A 16889-nucleotide genomic window follows, 5' to 3' on the forward strand; every position below is an offset into this window, starting at 1 on the left:
AACACTCTGCAAATACTCACAACACAACCAAATACAGAAACGCTTTGCAAATACTCACAACACAACCAAATACAGAAACACTCTGCAAATACTCACAACACAACCAAATACAGAAACACTCAGAAAATACTCAGAACGCAACCAAATACAGAAACGCTCTGCAAATACTCACAACACAACCAAATACAGAAACACTCTGCAAATACTCACAACACAACCGAATACAGAAACGCTTTGCAAATACTCACAACGCAACCAAATACAGAAACGCTCTGCAAATACTCAACGCAACCGAATACAGAAACGCTCAGCAAATACTCACAACACAGCCAAATACAAAAACACTCTGCAAATACTCACAATGCAACCAAATACAGAAAAGCTTTGCAAATACTCACAACACAACCAAATACAGAAACGCTCAGCAAATACTCACAACGCAACCAAATACAGAAACGCTCAGCAAATACTCACAACACAACCAAATACAGAAACACTCTGCAAATACTCACAACACAACCAAATACAGAAACGCTCTGCAAATACTCACAACACAACCAAATACAGAAACGCTCTGCAAATACTCACAACACAACCAAATACAGAAACGCTCTGCAAATACTCACAACACAACCGAATACAGAAACGCTTTGCAAATACTCACAACGCAACCAAATACAGAAACATGCTGCAAATACTCGCAACACAACCAAATACAGAAACGCTCTCTGCAAATACGCACAACACAACCAAATACAGAAACGCTTTGCAAATACTCACAACACAACCAAATACAGAAACACTCTGCAAATACTCACAACACAACCGAATACAGAAACTCTTTGCAAATACTCACAACGCAACCAAATACAGAAACGCTCTGCAAATACTCACAACGCAACCAAATACAGAAACACTCTGCAAATACTCACAACACAACCAAATACAGAAACGCTTTGCAAATACTCACAACACAACCAAATACAGAAACACTCTGCAAATACTCACAACACAACCAAATACAGAAACGCTCAGAAAATACTCAGAACGCAACCAAATACAGAAACGCTCTGCAAATACTCACAACACAACCAAATACAGAAACACTCTGCAAATACTCACAACACAACCGAATACAGAAACGCTTTGCAAATACTCACAACGCAACCAAATACAGAAACGCTCTGCAAATACTCAACGCAACCGAATACAGAAACGCTCAGCAAATACTCACAACGCAACCAAATACAGAAACACTCTGCAAATACTCACAACGCAACCAAATACAGAAAAGCTTTGCAAATACTCACAACACAACCAAATACAGAAACGCTCAGCAAATACTCACAACGCAACCAAATACAGAAACGCTCAGCAAATACTCACAACACAACCAAATACAGAAACGCTCTGCAAATACTCACTACACAACCAAATACAGAAACGCTCTGCAAATACTCACAACACAACCAAATACAGAAACGCTCTGCAAATACTCACAACACAACCAAATACAGAAACGCTCTGCAAATACTCACAACACAACCGAATACAGAAACGCTTTGCAAATACTCACAACGCAACCAAATACAGAAACATGCTGCAAATACTCGCAACACAACCAAATACAGAAACGCTCTCTGCAAATACTCAACGCAACCAAATACAGAAACGCTCAGCAAATACTCACAACACAACCAAATACAGAAAAGCTCTGGAAATACTAACAACACAACCAAATACAGAAACGCTTTGCAAATACTCACAACGCAACCAAATACAGAAACATGCTGCAAATGCTCACAACACAACCAAATACAGAAACGCTCTGCAAATACTCAACGCAACCGAATACAGAAACGCTCAGCAAATACTCACAACACAACCGAATACAGAAACGCTCAGCAAATACTCACAACACAACCAAATACAGAAACGCTCTGCAAATACTCACAACACAACCAAATACAGAAACGCTCTGCAAATACTCACAACACAAGCAAATACAGAAACACTCTGCAAATACTCACAACACAACCAAATACAGAAACTCTCTGCAAATACGCACAACACAACCAAATACAGAAACGCTTTGCAAATACTCACAATGCCACCAAATACAGAAACGCTCAGCAAATACTCACAATGCAACCAAATACAGAAACGCTCTGCAAATACTCACAACTACTCACAACACAACCAAATACAGAAATGCACTGCAAATACTCACAACACAACCAAATACAGAAACGTTCTGCAAATACTAACATATGAAGATGTTTTCTTAATTTGATGGTCTTTTGCGTGATTTCTTCAGTTGCAGCACATTGAGCTCTCTCTCAGCCACGATTTGAGGTATTTCATAGCACTAAAACACTTTGAGCATCTGTGTAGTAGCTAAAAGAATGTGTTCATGTAATTGAGTAGAGGATGTTTCAGGCCTAACAAACAAATACATAATTTCTGTTCACTTGTGCAAATTAGCCCAGATTGTGCTCATACCAACTGCAAGTCCAAATGAATTGTACACCAGCTCTGAGCTCAATTTCAAAATAGGCTCAGGTGTGGTTTGCTGGTTCATACAAGTTAGAAAATGCATTTACACCAACCAAACAAACTGTTTGTTTGTTTGTTTGTTTGTTTGTTTGTTTATGGTTTTAATGCCATACCAAACGAACTGAAACCTAATATCAAGTGGACCTGAATTCACAACAAACGCTCTGGTGTGAAAGTGCCCTGTGTTGAACACTGCTTCATGATGACAAGATCAGACTTGACCAGACTAGACGATGATGGACGTGCAGACACCTAAGAGCTGTTATGTTGTTTGATAGTCTGTCACGTATCTAATCTACTGTACAACACATCCCCCTCTCACTTCCCTTTTCTCGGTTTATCCATCCTCTTTTCCATTCACCCAATAATGCCTGTGAAGGTGTCATTGTTTTGCTGTCATTCCAATGTTGTTTTGGTTTGTTTGTTTTGAGTTTTTTTTTTGTTTGTTTTTTGAGAGCGAGTACTAGTGTACAAGTCGGTTTTGGTTTTTGTCAACTGCCATTATCGTCACATTGCACCTTTTAGATGGACACCACGTCCCCGCACTCCCCATAAAAAACAGCACCGTCGCTGAATAGAACAGACACACACCTGGTCTCCCTTCACATCCGCTGACAGACTGGCAGAAACAGAGCACTATTCGGCTCGCTGGCAAATTGATAGTGAAAGGTGGGGGGACGGTGCTTTGAAATCCATCCGTGCTATTTTTATGACAGTTAATGCATATATATATATATATATATATATATATATATATATATATATATATATTGCTCCCGCTTGTTTGACGTGAGCGATTATTGCGCTTCACGGTAGGGGGGCCGGAGTAAAGATGCAATTAATTTCAGACTTCAAAAAGTTTGTAAGGATGCTATTTATGTTTCTCCTCCTGTTGTCACAGTTCAAACACATGTCAGCACTTGGACTCCATTCTCAATTCCTGTTCTGACGTTTCTGGGAGTGTTTTCTTTTAATTATGAATCTACGATCTGTGCATACATGTGTTTTAAGTGTATTTGAGTTAACATTCGTTTGTAGTGGCCTAAATAACAAGGTTTTCAGGCAGCAACAAGATGCCTGCCCTTGTGAAAAAGAAGTGCACTTAACTGAACATGCACTTCAAATCTTTTAAGTATGTTTAAAACAAACTGTACTTGCAAATAATGTAATATTAATGAAATACTCCTCTGGAAAGATGAATGTGTATTTAAAATGGGTCATTTATGTAGAAGAAATGTAAAATTATTTTTGAATTTGGAGCTTTCTAGACTGAGAAAAGCCAGAAAATGTATTTTTGGATTATGTGGATGAAAGACAACAACTCCCAGAATGCACTTGCTTCGCTGCCCTAGTTGGCCACGCCTACTGGTTACAGAGCGCAGTAGTTAAACAACAAGTCTAGGCTACTAGTGAGTCTCTGTGATGAGTCTGCCCGAAAATGTGTTTCGAGATCAAGATTCCCGAAATGTCCGGGATTCGGCTTTTGCGTTCTATAGTCGCCATTCATCATGTTTACTGTGGCGAGCAGGATGAGTGAGGGCCGCGGGAGAACGTTGCGAGGCCGGTGGCGTTATTACCGATGACCGACACCTGTGAGATGCACCGGTCTCGTATCTCTCACGGAGGAGCGGGAATTTTCTTAGCAATGTTAAAACACACATCAAACATGAGGGTGGAAAGCACAGCAATTCGAAAATACTACAGGCTTTCAATTAATACAAAGCTTAATGCTAAATCCTGAAGTATCCCTTTAAGTACTCTTTTTGAAAGTATGCTTAAGTGCACTTCTTTTTCACATGGGTAATTTGTCAAAAACCTTGTTCTTTTTTTTCCTAGCCTAGAGTTTCTAGCTCAGGACTGCCTGTGCATTTGTTGAGAGGTTTCGAAATAATATGATTGCTATGTTGTCTGGACACTTCCCTATGCTTATGTGAATGCGAGGCCTTCCTTGGCCATTGTCCCTCTGGCCCGGCTTTGATGAGTGCTCATGATATGAATGAATAAATGCGTAAGAGGGCTAATGAAGTTTGAGCCCCTTGCTGGAAGCAGGGGAGTGGCGTTTCAGAGGTGGCAGGATAAAAGAGGCGTAATCAGGCAGACTATGTTGTGTCAGGCAGGCAGCTTGGCAGACATGGACAGGCAGACGGATAGAGCGAGGGAGAAAAGCAGCTTGATTTTGACACGGATTGCGGATGCAGACAGTGGCTAAAGAACATCAGCATTACACGCGTACACAGGAGCCTAAGACAGGAACCCTGCCACAGGTCAATGCGTTTAATCCACACAGACACTCTGCCTGACACACATTCTGATCTGGCCTAAGCTCTCAAATACGCACACGTGCAATTCAAAATGCCCGGGCTGTTACCTGACAACATTCAAATAACAAAAACACTGTAAAAACTGCTGTAAAGCCATGCAGAATTCATTGTATCTCTGAGAATATACAAAACGAGCAAAAGTAACCTCATCCTGTGATTTACATTTGTCCGTAGGTGATTGAGACATGCCCGCGTTGGCGAATTCGAGGCGCCGTTCTCACCGCTAGGGGGCGCGTGTTACTGTCCACGCGCTCATGAACGCGCACAGTGGACAAAAGCGTGCAGCAGCCGCTCACTCACTGACGCCTACATGCGCCCATACGCACAGACGCTCCCCTCATGCAAATTCAGCAGGAGCCACAGGAAAAATCATCACATGCCCTGTGAACTGGGCACTCGCAGCTCTAACAGACGAGTTTTAAAATGAGCAATTCGTGTTTTAAAGAAATCAATGGGAGAATAATAAAATTGGAATAGCAATATGTATTTATTTTGTTATTATTTTTTATTTTGTACATATTTTAACATCATAATAAGTTGCTTGGGATAAAAGCGTCCGCAAATGATTCAATGTGTGTGTGTACGTATTAATTACACAAATTAGTTTTGTATTTACACGTCATGCATATCAAATTGACGCGGATTCTTCGGATTATAACATTTATTTTAATTAAATTATAGTAATTTTATTTTAATCAAATTAGTTTTGCTTTTAGTGATTGGTTTTGAGTATGCAAGGATGAAATCAAATTTAAATTCATCGTCCATATTCCGCTTGTCATTTTAAGCATCTTTGTAATAATAAAGTGGGCATGTTGCCCTCTGTATATTCATAATTGACCTGGAGGCTTGAGTTCAGCTGGAGCTGTCCAGGGTTCGATGGTGAATGTGAGCGTTTATGTTGCCTCATTTCCTGTATTTGACTCTCTCTCTCTCTCTCTCTCTCTCTCTCTCTCTCTCTCTCTCTCTCTCTCTCTCTCTCACTCACTCTCTTTCTCTCTGACACACACACACACACACAGAGAGAGAGAGAGAGAGAGAGAGAGAGAGAGAGAGAGAGAGAGAGAGAGAGAGGGGGAGGTTGGTTCCTGATACCGAGACACGGAAAAGCAGGGGAGGGAGAATTACAGAAAAAGCCGAGCGTGGAGAGAGGGAGACAGCGAGCAGGGGAATTACACTGACCGACACACGCGCGTCTCTCAGCTGACTGCTGACATTGTTGACGTGCACACTCTCTCAAACCTGTCACGAGCAAACACTGGAGCTCCAAAGCATCGACATCGCGCTCCCCCCAGAACTCATGGGTTAACAGGTATGCCTCTCTCACCTTTCCACACTATCTCTAACAGCTCTTCTGACCACCGCACAGGCTTCACTCTCAGTGCTTTTACAATCTTGACTTGTCATCTGGATGTATGTATGTATGGCAGCATAGACATGAGCTCGCTCCTCAACGCAGGTATCCAGGTAAGTTGAAGTTGTGAGTTTCCGCGAGGCCGGTGTGTTTGTTTTATTTCACGTCATTAAGTCGACTGCGTGACAGCAACCTGTTTGACGTTTCCAGGTGAGAACATGTTCGTGACAGATGATGCACGCGCTGAGAACAGCTGTCAGATGTGCAGTCATTCATTCAGGATACTTTTATTGCAGTGATGGGAGACTTTCTTTATGTCTCGACGCGCGGTGTTTCATATTTCACCATTGAGAACTTAATACTAGTATTTATATTAGGCTACAACATTTGCCATAAGTTTTAATCCTAAAAGCATGTCCTTTGGGGGGTCGGTGCATGTGCTGGTGGTGATGGTATTTAAATGAAAAGCTCAGCTTTGGCAGGCAAGGGCTTAACCCCACTCTCCTCCCCTCATTTAACCTCCAAAAGGGGAATTTCTCCAGCTGGAAATTTCTGCTGCGTCAACACCCTAAACCTACTACCAGAAAAGGGAAGGGGATTTTTTTTATTTTTGGACACACTTTTCTATTATATTATTTCCTTCATAATTAAATCCAGGGGCTCGTAGCCTAATACTTCCCTCAAGTTGAGGAGAGCGGAGTGTATTCGAGTCTTCACTGAGGAAAGCGTTAGGTGACATGAGCGCTGCTCTTCGGATTATTGTCTCTTTTTCCCCCGTCTGCCCCCTTAAAGCTGGTCAGTTCCGTCTTCCTCCATTTTCTCTTCGCTGACGGGTTGGTTTTAAGGGGAGCAACCCCACTTGTTTGACTCGCCTACGGCAAACCATCAGCGGTTTTACAGATATACGTCAACAATGAATTCGAACGCGCGTCTAGGAATTGATACATTCGAATCGAGCGTAACGCGCAACGATGTATCGTTCAGCGCGTGTCAAAAGAATGTACCACTCTGTTGATGATTTGACGCTTGCTCGCGCTCTTGTTTGCTACAGGTGCACCCGATTCTGATTGGTTTGTTGGAAATGTTTTATAACTGTAGCTATATGCGAAAATGTCGTGTTCAGACAATAAATGTCAGGCTACTTAACGAATTTAGTCGCGGAATTTACCGCGCTGATAAATAACATAACTATATAAGAACGTGAATAATTGTAATCACGCTTTTTAAAGTTACATTATGGCATTGTGACTGTCTGCAGTGCAAAAATGAGTCAGTTGAGCAGAAGATCTGGTTATGTAAGGAACTGTCCTCAAGCCCATCTACACAGAATGAAGCCAACATGACAACTTCCTTTGCAGATCATTTTCATTGGTCTAATTCACCTTTGACACCTGTGACCTGTATTTAAATGAAACAATGAGTCAATTAACACGACAAACGGCATTATTTATCTTTAACGTCTAGATGTAAAGATTGTAAATGTTGTTGTCTTGATGTTAGTGGTGTGTTGATGCTGTCAGGTACAGGCTCTCCTGGGATGGAAAACAGTCATTCAGGGTAGCCTAGAATCATTGTGCTGGACTGACCGATCCAGGACGAGAGATCCGCATACATTCTTTGTACCTGTTATATACTTTGATAGTTCCAAACTGTAATTAAGCACTAAAATGTGGTGCGTCCCTAGTTTTTTCACCTTCCTTTAATGAGTAAAGTGTGTTTGACAGGTAGGCTATAGAGTGTGTTGCTAACAGCGCCAGGGGTTTGATTCCCATTGAGTGCACACATACACCTGCTTTAAATCACAAACATCTGTCAAATGTGTACATTATTGTTCTTCGATACATGCACACACTGTATGTGTATTCTTTTTAGCAAGAGCTCTCATTCTAGAGGGCAGTGTTGCGAGTCAGGGTCGCGTCCAGGTGTTTTTGTTTAATAAAGAGTCCGTATGTGTGTAACTGGGTGAACATTTTAGACAGGAGGGGGATTTGGTCCACTATGCATATTGACTTCCTCACAGGTGTGGCTGTATTGTGTCAACAGAAAGCAGGGGAGGGGAACTGGTTCCTACTGCGTGGGGTAAAGGGAAGAGAGGGACTGAAATAAGAGTAAAGAGCAGCGCCGTGTTAGGAACTGTTTTGATGAAGCCGAAACATCATATCTGTCCACGTCCAGCACTCAATAATACAATATTAAATACAAGTTAAACTCTATTGACGGCTTGCTGTACCACAGAGGATCATTCAACATAGGCTCAATGGAAAAATGCGCCTCTGCCTACATTTTAGAAACACTAGAAGCAGTAGAACGTTTATTCCTTTTCACTGTGCATTGCATTCGAAAGCGAAAGTTAAAAGCAATCACGCATTCAAAATCGTTTCGCCCAACCTTCAGCAAATGCGTCTTTATATCACCTGTGCTTTTGTTAACTCTATCTGTTAGTTTTTATGGTAAAGGTTTAGTGTAGATAGTAAAAAAATAAATAAAACGCGAATAACCTTTGAGAGCCACTCAATTCCGAACTGCTGCGATACGTACAACAACCAATGTAATAAAACGTTGCCAGATTCACATTCCCAGATTCACAAATGCAATTTAGTTTTTAGTCATATTTTAGTCATCTGAATTGTTTTAGTTTTAGTCGACGAAATTCTACAGTAGATTTAGTCGACTAAAATTTAATGGGTTTAGTTAAATTGTAATGCATTAATTTAGAATTTAGAATAGAAGAATTCTATTTAGAAGAATTACGGAGGAATTACTAATAGAAGAATTATGGATAACCGTACCGAATAAAGCTCTTTTTTTGCATCGTCACTCTTATTCATATCTACAGTATATTCATATCTCTACTCATTCTTCCAGATGTTCTCATTTTTTAACATTTTATGATCAGCACGTTATAGTAAATGTGCGCATCTACCACTCACGCAGGACATCAGTTCTGACTGGATCGCTTCCTAAATCGTCACTATCTAACATTTTCGTCTAGTTTTTATTTGTTGACGAAAATGTCAATAGATTTTCGTTATAGTTTTTGTCATTCAAAATTAGTTTTTATTTAGTTGTCGTCTCATTTTCGTCTGTGAAAAAATGTTGACGAATAATTTTCGGCATTATTTTCGTCAACGAAATTAACACTGATATGAAGGCCCCATAGACTTCCACTGTAAGTGCACTCTGTCAACACAAGTTTTTGTTCCGACTCTACAAACTGAACTTGACATTTTCTATGGAAATCCAATAGACGCTTCTAAAAGCGCAGAACTTGTATTTAACCCTGAATGTTGTTTTCATATGCCGAATTATTCTTCATTTTAAATGGAGGAGTTTGTTTTGACTGTTTTAATGTTTCAGCATACATGTTTAACATGTGTGTGTGTGTGGATGTGCAAGTGTATTTTGAGGGAGGTTCAGGCAGTTAGTTGAACAAGTAAGTGCAGTGCTGTGTTTATTCAGGGTGGTTGCGGTTGTTAATCTGAACATTTGCACAGAGAGACAAGATATGGGGGAGGAGGTGGCTGATGGTGCAGAGGGATGGAGAAACAGATAAAGAGGGGGTAGTTCAACTGTGTGTGTGTGAACGGTGGAGAAAGGGTGCTGATGTGGGGGGGGGGGGGGGGCAGGGTATGGGGGTGCAAGCTGACACGACACACATCTAAATGTGTGTGTGTGTGTGTGTGTGGGTGGAGTGTGTGGAAGATGGCTGCTCTCCCCGGGCTGTGGGCTGTGTTGTGTGGGTAACAGGTTAGAAATCATGAACCTGCAACAACACTGGGGACCGGCTTCTCCCCCTCACTTTAAGACCACACAAAGCCTGATATCATATTTATCAGCTTAGAAACACACTCATGAATACTGTACGTTCAACATCTGTACGGTACGGGTCTCGTTGGATGCCTCCTTTTTGATTCGCATCAATATTTAAAGCCAAACGCAAACATGACTGTTCAGCAGACAACTGTTGTGTTTTGAATGTTTTTTTTTTGTACACCCTCACACCATATGCGTTATCAATAGGGATGTGTGCTACGACTAATTAACGTTTGAACTAGAATTTTGCAACCGACTATAGTTTAACAAAGACAGTATAAAAAACAACAACAACAGTCTGTAAAAAGCGATCCAGTCTACTTAATCAATGAATCAAACAGTCAAACCCCATACTGAGACAGACATTTATTAAAGGGATACTCTGCTCATTTTACAACTCCCTCAGAGTTAAACAGTTGAGTTTTACCATTTTATGAATCCATTCAGCCGATTTTCTGATATTTAGAAGAACATCAGTAACCAGACCCCATTGACTTCCACAGTATGGAAGTCAATGAGACCAGAAACTGTCTGGTTTCTGATATTCTTCTAAATATCAGAAAATCGTCTGAATGGATTCGAAAACAGTGAAACTCAACTGTTTAACTCTGGGGGAGTGGTAAAATGAGCCTATTTCAAAAAAAAAGTGGAGTATCCCTTTAAAATCAATTAAGTTATAGGCAGTATGCAAATTCAATAGCCTATTATACAATTTGATTTCACATCTGGGTTTGAACGTGTACCTGTACACATGACAGGCGGAAAAATCGCAAGAAAACCTTGACGTGTACCAGCAGCAGCTTTAACCCTAAAACCGTATTCTGGATAAATGTGGGCAAAATATTTTTGATTCATTTTTAAAAAATACTTCCCTTGATCAAGACTTGGCTACTTTTCCCAAGTTTGCCTCCTGAACACACAATTTTCTTTCGACTCAATTCTACAATGTTAAGTCAGTGAAAAAAAAAAACTTGTTAATCTTGTATTTGGGTCTAAAATGGGCACCCATAGAAATGAATGGGAAAAACTGTAATTTAGAGCGCTCTAAAATAAGCCAAAATAAGACACCAGGTTACAGTAAAGTCACTTCATCTTTAAGTTTTAGCTCTAAGATCTTATTGGAATGATATTTTAATGTAGTTAAAAAAATTAAAAAAAAAATTAAATAAAACATAAAAATAAGCATAATTTACATAGATAATATGGTACTTTTTAAAGTAAATAAATTCAAATAAAATAAAAAAAAACGCCATAAATGGATAGACAAAACTTTATCGAAGACAGTGATATAACATTTATAATAGTCCTGTGCCCACATTTGTCCACAATTACAGGATTAAGGGCTATACGGTTTGAGGGCTACGGTTATTCTGTTTGTTAGGATATTGATATAGGATCTATTGACTTCAATTGAATTTCATTCATAATGTTGTCCTTTTAAACAAGTATAAAAATGTCATACAAGTTTTTTCTAAGTCAAAATAAGCATCACCATGCGTATCTTCCGTAGTGGACATTTAAACTAGATTGTGGAAGTTCTTTTGTGCGAGTGAGGATGCATACAGGTGCGCTTTGCTCCCTTGGGGGGCCTGTGTGTGTGTGTGTGTGTGTGTGTGGAGTGACAGCTGTGCTCATCAGCCACTTAGATGTGTTCATCCCCCTAGATTAGGCACTCGTTGTTTGGGTTAAACCGGAGCCGACCTCCCTGGAACCGCCCCACAAAGACCTGTGTCCTCAGGTGCCTTGTGAATATTTCAGAGGGGGCTCTCAGGCTGTGTGGAAAGCCCTGGGGGAGGAACCGAATGAAGAAAAAAAAAGCCCCTGGAAATGAGATAGCATACCCTGGGCAAGAGCTCAGGCAGCAGTGGGCTTTACACTCCCAGGGTGAAAAAGAGGATGTGGTCATGAGGTTTTTGTTTCTGTTTTTTCATCTTCTATTTCTCCTTATGCCTGTTCGATAATATCTCCTGTAATTCTCTCTCTCATTATCGCTCTGGTTGTGTCCACACGGGTGAGATTTGGTCCAGCTTAGTGGGACTTAAATCGTCACATACTCTAGTGCTGCTTTTGGGTTTGAGAAGTAACACACACACACACACAACCTCGCTGACAACACACCCACCCATGTCGCGCTCAGTCGTTTCTGGCTTACTTTCTGACCACACGTGGTCTTAAATACAGGATGTTTACACACAGGGAGGTATGCTAGCCCTCACCAGTTAAAACCATACTTGTCTTCATCCTCTTCAGCCTTTTTAACGTGGCGATTAGGGATTTAGAGTAAGTAGACTTTATCTAATGTACATCCCTGCTGAGCTTCATGTGCGAGTATTGCATGAAGTAAATATGAAACCTACCTATGTATTTGTGACGCTTTCTAACTTTTCCTCAGCAGTAATGTCAAACATTTTGAGTTTTGTGGACATCGCATGCATAGACATTCAAAACACTAAGTATTAGGATTAGGGTTGCTTACCTAAACTGACCAAAGACTAGTCCAATGACCAGTTAATCTAGCAGCGTAACTAAAATGGGTAACACTTTATTTTACAGTGCCCTTGTTACCAATGTTACATGTACTTACTGTAGTGATATCAGTAAATCATGCATAATTACATGCCACTAATCCTAATGTAGTAAGTACATGTTGTTAATTAATATTACTCAGTGCTTAAGCGTATAATTACACTGTAAAAAAATAAAATGTGACCAAAATATGTCTCTCCCATAATACCGAACTATTCAAAAATAAACTATTTTTAGTTCTGACGCTACTCTTCTTCTTGCTTCTTGTCATACATTTCTGCGCTCTCCTACAGTCATCAAGCACAGTTTTATAATTAGAAGTCTATGAATCGGTTGATTAAAATATATATAATATAAGGAGTAGTTCACTTTTCAAAAACACTTTTGCTGATAATTTACTCACCCCCGTGTCATCCAAGATGTCCACGTCTTTCATTCTTCAGTCGAAAAGAAATGAAGGTTTTTGATGAAAACATTCCAGCATTTTTCTCCATATAATGGACTTCAATGGGAACCAAACGGTTCAAGGTCCAAAAGACAGTTTCAGTGCAAACTGCAAACTGTTCAAAGGGCTTTAAACGATTCCAGACGATGATTAAGGGTCTTATCATGCGAAACGATCGCTCATTTAAAAAAACAAATAAAAAAGTTTAAGTTTTATAAGCTCAAATGCTTGCCTTGCTCTGTACTGCGATTCACGTTTGTGACTCTCCTATTCAAACTTATTCATCAAAATGAACTAATCTTTTTCCGAGTCAATTCGTTCGATTCGTTCGTTGAATGAACCAAATGACTCATTGAACTGATTTGTTCATTTTGATGAACGAGTTCGAACAGAAGAGTCATGAACGCGCATCACAGAAAAGAGCAAGGCGACCATTTGAGCTTATAAAACTTAAACTTTGTTATTTATTTTTTAAATGAGCGATCGTTTCGCTTGATAAGACCCTTATTCACCGTCTGGAATCGTTTAAAGCCCTTTGAACAGTTTGCAGTTTGCACTGAAACTGTCTTTTGGACCTTGAACCGTTTGGTTCCCATTGAAGTCCATTATATGGAGAAAAATCCTGGAATGTTTCAATTTCTTTTCGACTGAAGAAAGGAAGACATGGACATCTTGGATGACATGGGGGTGAGTAAATTATCAGCAGAACTTTTTTCAAAAGTGAACTACTCCTTTAAACCTATGAAAAAAAAACAGAAACAATTCCATGGGAACTGTGGTCATTTCAACTCTGAATATAATAAAAGTTTACTGTTTATTTACATATTACACATATACAGTATAATGTCGCAGTGCCATGTTCATTTCTCCCAATGGATTATGCAATATTTACATGCTTTCACACTTTTTAATTTTTAATTTTATTTTTCCTTATAGTAAAACTCACTAGATGTCTCATGGTATGCTCGTAATATACAGTCCAATAGTTCAATGAGTCCAATAGATGTTGGGTGAATTCTCATGAAAGTATCATAACTGTTATTCCCAAATTAGATTTAAGGGATTTTAACAAACCCCTTAAGCTAAAAATATTAAGGGCCGGATTTTCTAACAACTTGCGTTAGCACAAACCCTCTTCAGGCATTAAAAACTACTTCACGGATTTACTAAAGAAACGCAGTCAAGAAATAATCGCTGGATAGGGTTATATTTGCGGCTGAACTTGTCGCATATGCATTTGTGTGTCGTCAGTAGATCACACGCAGAACTTTCCACTCCCATCAGCTCTTTTATGGGATGTCCATTGTTTGGACAAACAGACAGTCCTCCCCCAATCTCACGCCATTGGTTGAGTCAGTGTAACTGCATTGGTCTGGGGTGTGTTTCCCAGAAGCATTGTTAGCCAACTACGGTCGCAAGTTCTGTTGAATTGTGTTGGTAACGACAGAACTTTGGGAAACACACCCCTGATCAGTATCCTCAAACAAACAGAGCAATGTTTTGAAAGCACCAGAGAGACATAGTGTTATACTTTACAGGGAAATCAACCTAAAACACCATTCTTGCAGCTACCGCTGCTTATTAAGCCAAGTATTTCATTTTTGGGGGGAGGAAATGACACACAAATGTGCTCATCAATGAAAACCTTTTCTGTCTAAAAGTAACAATTGAGATATGACAAAAAACAATGGTGTGATACAATGGCTATGGAGTATAACAATGGCTTTGACAAAGGCTTTACGTTAGCAGACAGGAAGGCCATTACCATTTCAAACGTTCTCAGGTGAATCGGTGGACAGTGGCTTGCCTCTTTCCGTAGCACTTTTGTCTGTCTCTTAAAAGCTCTGTTTATTTTTCATAAGATGGTTTAGTCTGTCTCTATACTTTTCATCCCATCTTGTCTGCCAAGAGCTAACCATTAAGGGAGGGTGGAGACACTCCTAGCGCTAACACATTTACTCCACAATACCACAGAACACTTTTCCTTCTCGTTGTGAATTGTATAAAGCCATTGGAATGATTGTTGGGGTGAAGGCTTCCTCTCTTCAGAACCGTCTAGATCTGTGTCTAAAGGCTAGCTTAGAAAATTCCCAAACCCAAAAGCCAAAGTTGGTGTAAGTTCCCAAATCCCCAACTGAGTTTAAATCCGTTTGCAACGTCACCGTCTATCAGATCTGTGGATATGTCATGGCCATTGGAAGGCCTCTGTTTTTTTTTTTTTTTTCAAATGTATTGTATGATGTGCCGATCCGCATTAGTCCATTATCAAGGGTCGGTGTAATCCTGAGAGGAGTTCATTGCCAAGTGCTAAAGTGCTGTTAACAGGGCCTGTTTAACATTCAGCACTTCCCCCTCAACATACAATTATTCCTCTGCTCTTGCTATTAGCATGTAGCATTTGCCTGCGTGCTTTTAATTGAACTGATTTAACGTATGCCAGATCAACTAGTTTTCGTTAATTAGTCCTGTCTTAAAAGTGCCATCAGAACATAAAAATTATTCATCACGTTGAAGAGGTACATTTGCGGCAGATGGATGAGTGTCTCACATGGGAAACTCTCGAACCGCGATTGCGCGGGCAGAAACCGGCCTTCATGGTCTGGCGTGTCGCGGGACTGCCGCTTTCGCTGTAATTTTCCTCTGTTTGTCAGTTGTCAAAGAGCTTCAATAACAACTTGGTTCTGCACACTGTGACAAGACGCTAAAACTACAGTTGATGGAACATCTGAATGATATTCAGGAAAACTTGTGTTGTCACTGTCAGATTTGTACTGCGTCCTTCATGCTTGACTCCTTGATCACTCCCCCAGTACTTGTGCCCTCCTTGGCCCCATTTTTCTTTTCTTATCTTCTAGATTACATACGAGTCCTGATCTTGCCCTGGTTCCTGCTATCGAGCTTGAACTGCCAGGTGAGCGCAGCCAAAGTTTGTGCAGCTGTTGTGTTGGAGGAATGGGTTAGCTGTGATCATTGACACACTTTGTGGTTTGGTAAATGTTATTTTATCTATTTTTTCATTTTTTTTTTTATTTTGTTTGATTTAAGTTGTTATTATGTATATATTAGTTGTTATTATTTATATCTTATTATTGTGTTTTATTGTTATTTTTTTTTTTAATATCTGAAATTTTCAAACCTCCCTCCAAGTTTTAGGAAGGAATGGGTTAGCTGTCAACTTTTTGTTTTATTTTTAAATTTTTTAAATTTTTTAAAAATTTTAAATTTTATTTTTAATTATATTAATTTTATTTGTATCATTTCATTTATTTTATTGATTTGTTTTTTATTTTAACTGCAGAAATTGAGTTTTAGGGTGGAATGGAATGGGTTGGATGTGAACACTTTTTCTTATTTTATTTTAATTATAATTATATATTTAAATATATATACAGTGTATATATATATATATAGCCTCATTTCAATTTTTTTAATCATGTCAGTGGAGGTGTAATGAGGTCTGAAAAGTTCAGATAAATAATAAAATATAATACAAAATTTAATAAAATAATAATTTATATATTAGGGCTGTCAAACAATTAATTGTGATTATCCAAAATAAAAGTTTGTGATTACATAATATATGTGTGTATACTGTGTATATTTTTTTTCTATATATAAATAAACACACATGCATGAATATATTTTAGAATATATATATATATATATATATATATATATATATATATATATATATATATATATATATATATATATATATAATCAATTATATATATATATATATATATATATATATACAGTATATAAATGCAAATATTTCTTAAATATATACATGCATATGTGTGTGTATTTGTAAACAAAATAATTATACACAGTACACACACAGATATTAAGTAAACACAAACTTTTATTTTAG

At 39.0% G+C, this 16889-nt stretch overlaps 1 protein-coding gene across 5 annotated transcripts in view; it reads left to right on the forward strand.

The window, feature by feature from the left end:
• zbtb46 (zinc finger and BTB domain containing 46) overlaps nt 1-16889 on the forward strand; it is a 115924-nt gene that overhangs the window by 28871 nt on the left and 70164 nt on the right. The window contains exons 1-2 of one of the 5 annotated variants that reach the window (XM_039669939.2): nt 6109-6189; nt 15871-15926. The exons of 2 other annotated variants lie outside the window; for them this stretch is intronic. Coding sequence is in view for 2 of the 3 variants with exons in the window: in XM_089124156.1 (XP_088980282.1) it covers nt 6000-6189 (190 nt within the window). In the remaining variant the exon portion in view is untranslated. Of the gene's footprint in view, nt 1-5999; nt 6190-6211; nt 6345-15870; nt 15927-16889 lie in introns of those variants that run through there. 2 more of the 5 variants (XM_089124156.1, XM_039669937.2) reach the window with 2 other exon arrangements.

Source organism: Pimephales promelas, chromosome 20, assembly GCF_988280905.1.
Source record: "Pimephales promelas chromosome 20, fPimPro1.hap1.1, whole genome shotgun sequence".
In the NCBI taxonomy this organism is placed as follows: domain Eukaryota; kingdom Metazoa; phylum Chordata; class Actinopteri; order Cypriniformes; family Leuciscidae; genus Pimephales; species Pimephales promelas.